General features: G+C 50.2%; 1 protein-coding gene across 4 annotated transcripts in view; it reads right to left on the bottom strand.

Annotated features, from left to right (window-relative positions):
* Positions 1-13,452, bottom strand: part of NBEA (neurobeachin) — a 465,797-nt gene that overhangs the window by 155,912 nt on the left and 296,433 nt on the right. For all 4 annotated transcript variants that reach the window (XM_037057645.1, XM_037057647.1, XM_037057648.1 and 1 more), the window contains one exon: positions 9,545-9,688. In XM_037057645.1, coding sequence (XP_036913540.1) covers positions 9,545-9,688 — 144 coding nt within the window. The remainder of the gene's footprint in view (positions 1-9,544; positions 9,689-13,452) is intronic.

Here is a 13,452-nt window from a genome sequence, read left to right as displayed (position 1 = left end):
GCCCTTCTCACCCAGCCCTCAAAGGCCCCCCGACCCCCGACAGCGGTCAGTCTGTTCTCTGAATCCGTGAGTCTGTCTCCACTTTGTTTATTCTTGTTCAGTAGATTCCGCATATAAGTGAAATCACATGGTGCTTGTCTCTCTCCGCCGGCTTATTTTCACTTAGCGTAATACCTTCTAGGTTCATCCATGCTGTCTCAAAAGGCAGGACGTCCTTCTCTTCACAGCCAAGTCGTATTCTAGTTGTGAAAGTACCACAGCTGTTTTGCCCACTCATTTGCTGATGGACACCTGGGCTGCTTCCAAAGCTTGACTTGTACATAATGTTGTAACAAACACAGAAGTGCACATATTCTTTCAAATGACTGTCTTGGGTTTCTTGCTATACATTCCCAGAAGTGGAGCTGCTGGGTCATGAGGCAGGTCCAAGTTGAATGTTTTGAGGACACCCTCTGCTGCCTCCCACGGTGGCTGCCCGGTCTGCATCCCCACCCACACTGCACGAGGGCTCCCTGCTCCACGGCCTCGCCAGCACGTGTTTGCTGATTTACTGACGACAGCTGTTGTCACAGGTGTGAGGTGATTTTAATTTGCCGATTTTTAATTTGCCTCTCTCCGATGAGAAGTGACACTGAGCATCCTTTCATATGTCTACTGACCACCTGAATGTCCCCTCTGGAGAAATGCCTATTCAGATTTTTGCCCATTTCTTAATTGGATTGTTTGTTTCTTTGGTGTTGAGCTTTATGAGTTTCTTATAAGTTCTGGATATCAAGTTCTTATCGGCTGTACCAGTGAGTATGCTCTCTCACCAAGTGGGCTGTCTTTCGTTTCGCTGGTGGTTTCCTGCGCCGTGTTGCATGTGGTTAAAATGGGCCCTTGGGCACCACGTGGGGTCTGGAAGGATTCAGACTCGGCGTTTCCTCGCTTGGGTCTGGAAGCGTAAGCCAGGGCCTGCTCCGAGTTCCCACCCTTCCTCTGTGCGCTCAGGCGGCCCTCCCCGCACGGCCTGCCCGTCCTCTGGGAAGCAGGAGCTTCGACCCTGTGTCTGTTCACTGCACACGCCCACTGCAGTGCACGTGGGGTTCACACTGGTTTTGCTGGGATGGCCACACTCCACCCGAGTCAGGCTGGGCTCTGACGGCAGACAGCGAGGCCCCAGCGGGTGCTTCCAGCTCTTACATTCACTAAGTGCAACCCTTTTTTCCTCTAAGGAACTATTCGTTTTTATTTCACTTAAAAATAACACTGGTAGTAACCCACATAGGTAGTTTGCTGGGTTGCAACTTGGAATTAAACAAAAACAAACACTGATGTAAGAAAATGAAAGCACCGCTGTGCGGCCACGAATGGAAACACCCCGATGTCTGAACTCAGTTTCCGCGGCTGCAGACGCAGTGATGCCCTAAGTCATAGAGCTGTGTGATGCCATCAGCCTGCGCACTGTTGCCTTTCAACAGACGCAGATGAGGTCTCCCAGTCCAAGTGCCCACCCATGCCTCCCCACCTATGACTCCCTGACCCCCTTCTCCCCCGGGACTCGGGACGTGGGCCACCAGCGAGGAGAGACTCACCCTCACAGCCTGAGTTCAGATGCACGATTTACTGTCTGAGGCGGCTTTCTGTGACACCCCATTCCTAACATTCCTGATTTATATACAAATTGAAGTATTACATGTACTGCAACTGCACCCAGCTGTCTTATCTGTTATCGACTTAAAATCAAGGGAAATTTAACAGAACTTTTGAATTAGAAACAATAAAGAATTGTGATCAGTCATCTTCTGATCAACAAAACTTCCGAAACCCTTGATCTGGAAACAGGTATTTAACGAAACACACAGACAGCAAACTCAGCCTGCCTTCCCACCTTGTTGCTGGTGGAAGTTCCGGACCCACTGTGAGGACGGCTTGTGACCCGATGGCCGTGCACGTGCCTGTCCCTGCTGTAGGCCGTTTGCTGAGGTGCCTCCTTCCGCACGCGGCTGCTCCGGCTCTGTAGCCCCAGGCCACGGAAGTAAGGTAAGTAAGCGAGCGAGTATTTTCGAAACGCAGGAGGACTTCTTCGCCCTTTGCTCCAGCTCGTCTCTGTGTGGAGAGTCCGGTCCAGTCCCCTGGTGTTTGCATCAGTGCTCTGGCCCCTCCGGGAGGCCCTGGCCCTGGCAGGCGGGTGGCTTTGTGGACGACTGCTTCATCTCTGCCGGGGCTGGATGGGTTGACATCCCCAGTCTGGGAGTAGGACAAAGGTCCGTTGTGCCTTTGCTTTCTCCCAGTGTGACAAACGACAGGACCCGTGCATTTTCAGTATGTGATCAGTGTCCGCAGTCACACACTTTTAGAAACCCCAGTGACAGCTTGGTCCCCACATACAGAAGAGATGTGGTCTGTTGATACGTGAATCGAGGGGCTTATTGCTGTTTTTCACGTTAGTAGTAAGTATAACAATAAGTCGGTAGAGGAAGAGCTTTGTGGAAAATTGTCCATATAGAGGCAAAAGTAAAACATAAAAATAAATTTCGCCTGGCTGGTGTAGCTCAGTGGATTGAGCGCGGGCCTGCGAACCACATGATCGAGGTTCGATTCCCAGTCAGGGCACATGCCTGGGTTGCAGGCCGGTTCCCGGTTCCCGGTTCCTGGCAGGGGACGAATGAGAGGCAACCACACATTGATATTTCTCTCTCTCTCTCTCCTTCCCTTCCCCTCTAAGATGAATAAATAACATATTAAAAAAATAAATTTCGGCCAGAACAGTGTATTAGAAAGAACAGACCTGGTCTTTGTGTTTATGAGACACAGGTAAACAAAGGGCGTCTTGTTCCTTAAAAAGTATGTAATTTGAATCATGGTTGATGTCTAACAAACGGAGGTGAACGATGTCCTCTTTCTATATTTTAAATTTACATAGTTTGGTCAGCAGGGGTGCTCGTACAGTTAAGAGTACCTTGAAAGTGCTTTTTAAGGACTGCAGAATCCATGGTTAAAGGAGTAATCCATTTTTGGAAATACAGAGAAACGGATACAGTAAAATATTCGCAGATTCTAAAATGGCCTTGGACATATAAAAATAATGCAGACAGGCTAGAGAGACTAGATGACTGAAGGTGAAGCTTTTTATTTACTTTTATAACTCTGAATTAAAAATTAAGTTAGAAATGAAGAAATTTCAGCTTTCTGAGGAATGGGCACGTGCTCAGTGCTGTTTCTCAGAGCGCTGTGGACTCTGTTTGAAGCGGCACAGGAACGAGCCTTTGGGTTGACTACTTATGACTGGCAAAGCAGCTCCCTAATTCAGAGAGAGAGAAAAAGGAGTTATAAAGACTCATAAGGCTTTTCCAACATCAAATAGCTTTTATTAAACAACATTTTGATGAGTTAAGTGTGAGTGAGTCGCGGACATATGGATTAAATTTCCCTTGAAATACACATGGGTTTAAAAATTAAGGGAAAAATCCTGGGCAAAATGCATTCTAGAGAATCCAGAATGTGTAAAAGGCATTTTCCCCTGACTACAAACTTCAGGTGAATCCGATTCTAGTGAGGCTCTGTAACTGAAACGAAACAAAAATACACACGGAGGAGTCCTTCGAGTGCACGTTTTGTCGGGAAAGCTCCGCCCGCCGCCTGCCCGGCCGCAGTGCAGGGGGGTCAGGCCAGGGCGCTGGGTCCGCCCTCGTCCGCGGGCCCTTTGCTTTTGCTCCATTAAAACGACAGGAAAGAAACTTCCTGTGCTTTGGGCCCGCATCCTTCCTCCCACAAATTTCTCTCGAACACTCCTAGCTTTTAGCCTTCTGTGGTTCCTGCGATTTTACTGTATTTTTCTAGAATCTTGAGTGTTTCCCCTTTCTTGTCCACGCTGCGTTCCGCGGTGCCTTCCGCCTCCAGCTCGCCTTCCGGTAGCACTCAGGTCACCTGCTAGGGTCCTGCCCTGGGGGTCCGGACAAAGCCAAGTGAGAGCCCATGAAGGCCCCAGTGAGCTGCCCGGTCACACTCACTGTCCACTGTCCGCAGCAGGGTAGACACCCCGCTGAACCCTCCTAGTGATGCCGCCCACGGAGCGAGGGGGCGCGGCGGCCTCGCTCGCTCTCCGGGTGAGTGTCTCCCCGTCAGTCTGAGTCCCAGAGCGCCCTGAGCTCACCACAGAGCGCATGCACGTGAATGGGCGAGGGCAGGCAAGCGGAGGTTTGGGAGGCGGGAACGTCCAACCGTAAAAGGAATTCTCGGCAGCCCGACCGTGTGTGACGGTCAAGAGAGTCAGGCTGGGTGGCCCAGGAACAGCGCCCCACACTGGCTGCGCTCTGTTCCTCCGCGCGGACGTCCCTGCCGGGCGGCTCCTATCCTTTCTCACATTTGTAACCTCACACACTGCATCCCCGTGAGTTTTAGATTCCTGACTTGGAGAGAGGCAGAGGGCGAGAGAGAGGAAAGGTGGATGGAACCCCCGCTGAGAAGACCCTGACTCTTCTCTTCCAGCACCTCTTCCCCAGTTGCCAGTTCCCTCCTGAGTCGTTTGTAATAAAAACACTAAGGCCGCTGGGCACGGTATTTCAGTGTCTCCCCATGTGACGGAGAAACACGCCTGCGATTGGGAGTCACAGCGGCACCCCGACTCGGAGACACCGAGTGGAATGACGCAGTCACAGAAGGCGAGGAGAGACAAAGACCAGCCCCACTTCCGCGCCTCCCCGCACGGGAAAGGTGAGGGGTAATCATTCACAATGTTTCAACTGGTTTGAGCAGATGATCTGATAATTCAAGCTCAAGATAAGTTTTGATTTGTCTTCTGTTTTTGGTATAAACTTAACTAGGTCGTTACGGTGGCTCTCCAGTTTACTTTACCTCCGTGAACTTGGTCAGTGAAGGCCTTCCAAGGGCACGTAACTGTGTTAGAAGATGTCTTCATGGTTCCAAGGTGCCTCAGATAGGGTCGCTGCCCTTAAGGAATTTACAGTTGGAAGGGAGAGATAAAACATACAGGAAAGCATCTACAGAGCTTTCAAGCTCCTTGAGAATGATACCATTACAATTTATGGGATGGCTACAATAACAATAAATAACCAGCACTGTGAAGGATGGGGAGAAATCGGACCCTCGCACACGGCTACAGAGATATAAACGATGCAGCCGCCTCCGCAGACAGTCCAGCAGTGCGACAGAAGAGTAAACAGAGAGTTATTTGGGGGCCCAGCTATTCCACGCCTAGTTATATACTTGGAAAATGAAAACACAGGCTTACACGCAATGCTGTGTGTGAGTGTTCACGGCAGCGTCAATCAGTCGCCACCCCGTGAAAACAGCCCCGGTGCCCAGTACCTAGTGTTGGAGAGGCACCAGGCGGGGTGTCCATGGGAGTGGAACGCCCATCACCTAGCGCTGGAGAGGCACCAGGCGGGGTGTCCATGGGAGTGGAACGCCCAGCACCTAGTGCTGGAGAGGCACCAGGCGGGGTGTCCATGGGAGTGAACGCTGTGGCTGTAGCCAGGACACAGGCTGCAGTGTGGATGGGCCTTGGAGACACCACGCTAAGGAAAAGCAGCCAGTCACAAAGACTGGTGTTCTGGTTCCATGTATATGAACTGTACCAACGGCTGGGTCCACGGAGACGAAAGCACGGAAGTGACTCTCCGAAGCCTCATGGATGGGGGATGGGGAAATTGAGGGGAGTGGCCAGAAAGTACAAGGTTTCTTTCTGGGGTGACAAAATGTTCTAAAGTTAGGGTGATCGTTGCATAGCTCTGTGATAATACTGAAAATCACTGAATTGTGCACTTTCCAGGGTTCGACTGTATGGTACGGTACACGAATTATATCTCGATAAAGTTGTTACCAAGGAAACATTACGAGGTGAGAAGACGGGCCAGTGACTCCGGCGGGAAGTGTCTGAAACGGCTCGTCAACCTGAGCAGAGACCCTGGTGTATGAGATAAGAGAAACTGCAGAACAGAGAAGTGTGAGAACACTGCAGGAAAAAAGAAATGTGGGCCTTGATGTAGGCCTGCAAAAAGCCTTTTAAGTTATTTAACATGAAATAGATCTGTAGATGGTTGGTAGTAACTTACACATATAAACAAAAACATTTTCAAATAATTTACAGAACTGATTTGTTTCAAATTAAAATAGATTTTAGGTGAAAATCATGTGACATATACTAATTAAGTTCAATGTTTTAAGTAATAAGTATAGTTAATTAAAAGTTTTAGTTAGATAAGGAAACTTAGGTCCTAATTCACTTTGCTGAACTAGTATAAACTAAAAAAGCAATTAAAACAGACTAAGTCAGGTGTTACTGATATTACAACCACTTAGTTGACTGTCACACTGTTAACAGTACGATGTCAGTTAGTGCACAGCCGAGCAATTCCTAGCCACACACATTTAACTCGCCTGTTGAGATGAACAGCTTGGGAAGAAAGGGAACTAAAAGTGAAACAGAAAATTAAATGACATTCACATCTTTAAAGCACTGTGGAATATTTTATCTCCATTAAAATGAGAAAACGTGAGAGGGTCAGTATTTAAATGAAATTGTGCTACGAACACACTAACAGGTTTTGTTAACTCACCAGACCGACTCTGGAGAAGACACACGTACCACTGAAGCGAATGATCATGCGTATTCACAGCGTTCTACGTGCAGTGTCACACAGCCAGCGTAAGCGCTGACATAGAGGACCTTGTTCCTACGTCATGTTAGGAGTAAGTATCTAAAGACAGATATTTACATGCACTGCTCGTGCATGCTAGCGCAGGCCACGCTAGCGCAGGCCACACTCTCTCTCCCCGGCCTCCCCACCCTCGTTTGCAACGTCAGCCCAGTCACAGTATCCAGGGAGAACGCGGGGGGGGGGTCCCTGAACCTCCGGCCGCTGCACACGCAGACCCTGCACGCTGCCCGGCTCCTACAGACGTGCTGGCGCTCGCTCTTCCCCTTCCCTGTTATCAGAGACGGACCCTACATTTCAAACCAGAAAACCAGGATTAGTTTTAACTGAGCAGTCCCCCTTCTCCCGTCCTGACTAGCGTGTCCGCTCTCCTGAAGGACGCGCGCTCACCAGCAGGCATCACCACTTGGTCTGTCCGACTCACCACTGCTCTCATAAAAACAGTGTATTTGTGCGCGTCAAGTGGAAGATCTGAGAACAGTGACCTGTATGTTGTGGAAAGTATATTTCTTATCTTAATAATACATACGCCAAATCATTAAGTCGACAAGAAGATAAACCTGTAATTTTCATCTTGTGGATGGTAAACGGGCACTCGTTATTTTACATACATACATATATATATATGTGTGTGTGTATATATATCTCCAGATCCCAAATATCAGATTACGTGCTTTTGGGACCCGCCCTCCACGGCCTCCTGGCTGTCCATCCGGGTGCACACTCCTGTGACAGTGGAGTCCTCTTTAAGCAGGTCAGCACGACCAGGCTGTCTGCAACGCTGATTCCCAAGTAAGAACGGCCCTGCCGAGCACACTGCAATTTCTGAGATGCAGGGAAGAACCCTCTGCACGGGAATCTGTCAGAGCAATGCAGGAAGCCACATACTGATGTGTTCCAAAACTCCAACGGCGGACTCCTTAAACCTAAGAACACTGCTTTGGGATTCGCTTCTAAAGGCAGCCTTTCTGGGCCTCGTGCTGTGCCCGTGTTTACAGAACAGACGTGCGCACTGCGGCTCCGTCTCCGCAGGCTGTCCTGTGACCCCCACCTCTCCGCTCCTCAGACGCCCACCCCTCCCCCCGTACCGCTCTCCAAGTTCAGAACCACATCTGCAGACTACTGTTTTACAAATGAACACCATGATAGGGAGAGAATCGCTGTTTTAGGGCAGTCTGTGGGATTTCTCAGACAAGAAAGAGTGTAAGGGCCGGTGCTGAAGAATGGGACCCAAGCTGCTCGAAGACAAATGGGTTTGAATGTACAGAGGTGAGACGGGACTGGGCTGGTCAAGACTCAATTTTTTTAATAATTTATTCAAGCACACTCTCACTGTTCTCTAGTTATTTTAACTTAATATCGTTTTGGGAATTTTGCTTATAAGCACAGGTCAATGCTAGTAGTTACTCTAGCTACCACTAAATGAGAGCTGCATGAAGGAGGGCCCAGTCTGTATTGGATTTTACCTCCAACACCACCATGCAGGCCTCACTGCAGGAAACTTCAGGTACCAGCCAAACCTGACCACCTTCAGTGCGAACGAAGGACCTGGGCGTCTACGCTAAACTTAAATTACCGAACACATCTGTTTGCAGATGAGAATGAAGGCCGCGTGCTCTCTAAACAGGTCAGGAATCATGTCTGTGAACTGTCCCTCATTCTGCAGGATCACAGGGAGACCAAGAACAGAGAAAACAGGTCTGTGGGCCGAAGGACTAATGGACGTCATCTGCTTTCATTTCCAAATGGCCTCAGATGAAATCTGAGAGCTAGTAAAACAAACCACAAAACTACCAACACCAAAACTTGAACACTCACTTAGGAATTTGAGGCAAACATTTGTTCATAGATTTAAGGTTACTTTTAAATAGAAAAAAATGGTTTTCATGATAAACAGTGTTAGTAACGTAGGCATGTCCAGGAAACAGTATTAGAATAACCTTATTAAGCATTTTTGAGAAGAGGGAGAATTAACAACGGCCAATGACGTCATCTAGAGTGAAGGGGGAAGGCCGGAGGCCTGCGCGCAGTGTGCCAGGCAGTGTGCAGCGCACCCTTGGGCCTGGGCGCTGTTCTGCGGACGAAAAGGTGGCTGCACGTCTCCTCCTTCGAGGTGGGTGCCAGTCATGCAGGGCCGTGTGGGCTGAAGTACAGAAGTGAGGTGAGCCTCAGCTGCCCTTTGAGACTCTAAAGTAGGATGACTTAACTTGAACTTGAGGTCTAGAACATGATCCCAAGAGCCTGCAAACCCTCTGAAATTGTGTACAAAAGTGTACGTGCACCTTCATGAAGCGACCTGCTCTCACGGGGTTTCACAAACGTTGTGGGCCAGCTCTGCCCGATGCCCACCCGGGCGCCGCAGACACCCCTCGGCCTGCACCTTAGGCTCCTGAGCGGGTGCCGAGGGCCGGGAGGAGGGGCGCCTGCTGGTGGGGACTAGCTGTATGCGGACAGAGGAGACAGGGATGGGGGCACAGTCTGAAGAGGGGCAGCAGGGAAGAAACGGCAAATCAGCAGTCACCGGCTGAGGGGCCTGCTGTCATCAGGGCCCGTGTGCGTCACCGAACCTATCATCCTGTCCCCTCCCAGTGACGCTGACAGCTGGACGGGGACAGCTTGTGCTGTACACACTTCTCATACATCACTAAGCTGCCCTTCGTTACACAGAAAGCAGGTGCTGTTCACCTACTGTTGGGAAAGTGTGTGCTTGGCGAGTGTTTTCCTCCCTTCATCGTAACCAATGAGATCGAGTGAATTAACAACGTCCACATAACTGAGCACATTCCCCCCACTCGTCCACCAGGAGACCGACGTCAAATTTCGGGACCTGCGAGCGCCATCCCCCCCCATCCCCGGACAACCAGCAGAGGCGGGCACGCACATACCTGCCAGGTTGTCCACCTCCTTCTCCTGCAGCAGGCTCACTGCGTCGTCGTCCCCCTCCAGCATCAGCTCCGCCTCGGCGTTCTGGTTCACTATGGCCTGACTCCTGAACGTCTTCTTTGACTTCACCACGTCGTCCTCGGGGCCTGGAGACAAGGAAACACAGGCATTGAGGGCGCTGTGCGCATCCTGCTTCCCGGAGGACCGGCGCTCACTGTGTCCCCTCTGCATGGTTCTGGGCTGCGCTACACCTCACTCTCCAACTGCAGCGTGTCTGCCTGGCCTTGGTTTTACAGGTGAGGAAATGGGCTGAGCAAGCAACGAGTCTGCTGAGAGACCCAGGCCTGGCTGGCAGTGGAGACAGGGCTCTGTAATCCAAGTCCCGGGACCCAAAACTGCCTCTCACCCAAAACTCCGTTTTCTGACCACCAAATCCCACCATCTTACACATCACACCTCTTTGTGAATTACATGACTGACTGACTGGCTCCGCTTTGGAAGTGAACAGGTAAGAGGAGAACAAGAAACACCCGGGGGGGGGGGCTGTTTCTGGGAAGCTTCACAAGGGGGAGGAGGAACCAGGCAGACATCAAATGGACCTGACAACAGCTATTCCTTTAGTGATTAATGAAACAAACAACGGGTTTTCTCAAGGGATGTCCTGATTTTGTTACTTAAAATAGTACAAAAGGCCAACATCCAAACACATTAAAATAAGGCAGAAAAATGCAAATATAGCAAAAGTTTACCAAGCATTACTAGGTTGATCAAATGTACTTGAAAATCCCATGGATTTAACTGCTTAATAAGTATTTCAATATTTACATTCAAACACCTGCTTTGGCCAGTAACAATGAATCTAAAATTACCTGAACTGCCAAAAAATGTATGTGTATATATATATATATATATATATATATATATATATATAGTATGTCCAAAAGATATCCAGCCACAGAAATACGAAAAATAGAGACAATTATCAAAGAACATAGAGGATACGAGAAACATTGTACACAGGACAGTGACGCCTCAGTCCCCTTCAAAGTAGGCACCCTGGGACCTCACACAGTTCTCCCAGTCGCCATCATCTGCCTGAATCTCATCTACAGTCTGAAATCTCTTCCCTTTCAAAGGTGATTTTAGTTTGGGAAAAGCCAGAAGTTGCAAGGCACCCAATCTGGCACCCAATCTGGTCTATAAGGAGGGCGCTCAGTCTCCTGGGTGATTTGATGTTTCATTAAAGAACTCTGCAGGAGAAGTGAATGCATGAGTGAGCGTGTTGTCGTGATGAAGCTGCCAATCACCAGTTGCCCATAGCTGCAGTCTTCTCAATGATCGAACTAGTTTCCGAAAAGCAATGAATGCAAATTCAATTCAAGCTAAATGCAAAATCTGATGCAGATTCATTGCTCTACTTCTACTGGCTCAGTCATTTTGAACGAGACAGCCACACAGTACACACGCTCACTCAATGGTGTCTGTGTCCCCACTGACTAGAACGGTGAAGTCATTGTTCACACATGTGCATTCCAGTCCCCTTTCTCGGGCTGCCAGATGGCGTCAATGTTGCACCAACTGTTTTTGTTATATGTTCTTTATGTAAGATGTATATATGTGTGTGTATGTATATAAATACAAGTATACACACACATATAGTATATACACAGGGGTACCTTTGTGCTAGTGATTAATTTGTTCCGGAACTCACGATGAATGCCAAAACAGATGAGTAGTGAACGACAGAACATTTTCTCTCGTGGGAGGAAGTCACGACTCACAAATTTAACAAGTAGGAGAAGTCCCGGCCAGCGTCCGGTGCTAACACATTTTTTCTTGTCAAATTGGGATGAGTACCGGGTATGATAAGATCTGAAGTAGACATGTGCTGAGGTGGGACTGTGTGTGTATATAATATATGCATATTATCATGTTATGTCATACACACTATAGACACGCTATATGACATATACATGCAACACACACATGACACATGTATACACACACACACGAAACGCCTCTACTTCGCATTAAACGTGGGACTTCTCCTGGGAGAAGACAGACTTCTGCGTCTGGCCTGTGGCACCAGAACAGAGGCTTCAAGCAGCAGCCCTCACTACGAAATCACGGTCACGTCTCATCTGGTGAGGCAGATTCGTCCCCAAGAACGGGGCTCCAGGACCCACTCCTATATGGGGCTGTTGTGTCCTGGTTCTGTGTCCTTGTGCCGTCACTCGCCCAGCCTCGTGGCAACCGGGCCCGAGTGCCCTGCGTTTGCCAGCGAGGAGCACTGCAGGCGGATGCCCCCAGGCTCTCCAGAGGAGGTCCACGACGGCCCACCTGGTGCCGCTGGCCCGGCCATGTCTTCCAAGTGCACCTCGCTGCCGTAGCCTCCTGCTGTGAAACAGCCTTCTCTCTGGGGTCTGCACGCTTCTTCCCCCCAGCGACTCGGAGCCAGTTCTGTTCGCTAAGACCTTAAGGGACTGACTCGGAGGTGGCCCCTACAGAGGTGAGGGACAAGTGCTGAGGGGCAAGGTCGCACCCCAACCGCTCAGCCAAGGGCCCAGCTGAGTGCCGAGGGCCACCTGGCCCACCCTCACTGGACTGAGGAACGCAGAGGGCACGGTTACACGCAGCTTGGCGACGCGGAGTGATGGGATGGGAAGTGTCCACTGAGAAGTATCGGAGGCGAAGAGCATTGTTGCCAATCGGCACTGCTCGAGGCCAGAGGGGCTAAATGGGCTGTGTGCGCATGCTGCTTTCACTGACCCTTCTCAGAGAGTTCATATTTCTGGAGTAAAAACTGAGGGCTGATTATGGAATGGTCGGAACCCCATCTCAGTTTCGGCTTCTCCGTGATACAGAGCCATCTCTGCAACGTATCTGCCACCTGGGCAGTAACTTCATTTGAGAAACCCAGAGCCTGTGTCATCCGAGAACGAGACACCAGCCTGGCCGTGAGCAGCTGGGACGCCTCTCGCAGGGCCTTTCCAGCCGCGCTTCCAGCCGACATCATCAGGTAGAGGGCCGCGATGCCCCATCTCCCCAACAGGACAGACCCTCTGCTGCTCCTCCGCCTGCTCCTATTTTGACTAACCCACCTGGGTTACTTCTGCAGCCTCGGTGCCTGCCGCCAAGCAGGGTGTCACTCACATTTGCCGAATTGAAGTTCAAGTTTGCCTGCCCCGTGTTCCCTTCTCTGCTCTCCTAAGGTAGGATCACGTGCTCTCCCGCTTAGGCGTCCCCCACACCTCCTGAGTCCTGCCACAGCAGAAGCGCCTGTGTTGCAACTGTTTCCTGTTATGTCCACGTGGCCTGGAGGCCTCTGATGCCTGGATAGGCGTAGGCCTCTGTGTTTTCAGTTCCCGGCACATGGCCCGGCCCGGCAACGAACAAGCTCTGGCAAACGCTGAGCTGGGGAACCACGGAAACGTCAGAGCAACCTCTGGGCGTTTCCTAGCCCGAGGATCCCAGCACAGCGCAGAGACTCATGGCGCTCTGCCTTCAGGCAGAGGTCAAGGTCAAGAATCTATGTGCCAACACAAAGGGAACCTGGTTCTTTACGTGAAACAGCAGTAGAGGCCTTATGTGCAAGTCAGCTGAGTGAAGCACGTGTTGCTTTGTGTCACAACGACGTGTGATCTTTGTCATTAAAAAACAAGCTCTACCAAACTTCTGTACCATTAAAACGGAAACCTATGAGTGAAAAGTGAAGGTGGGCTCTAGCATGTGTGCTCACCTTTTCCGTTTGCCCCTCTAGTTTTAAGGCACTGAAGCAAACACGCCCCTCAAACTTGGGAGTGAAGGCACCCGCACCCGCACCCGCACACTGGACTTGTCGTGCGGGCGAAGGGTCATCAGTCTGCGGTGCGTGGACTTCCTGAGGCTCTGGCACAGCGGCACCCATTTA

The sequence above is a fragment of the Sturnira hondurensis genome, unplaced genomic scaffold (genome assembly GCF_014824575.4).
Source record: "Sturnira hondurensis isolate 20B ecotype Veracruz unplaced genomic scaffold, ASM1482457v3 Scaffold0009719, whole genome shotgun sequence".
Taxonomy (NCBI): domain Eukaryota; kingdom Metazoa; phylum Chordata; class Mammalia; order Chiroptera; family Phyllostomidae; genus Sturnira; species Sturnira hondurensis.
This window is presented reverse-complemented; position numbering and strand designations above follow the sequence as displayed.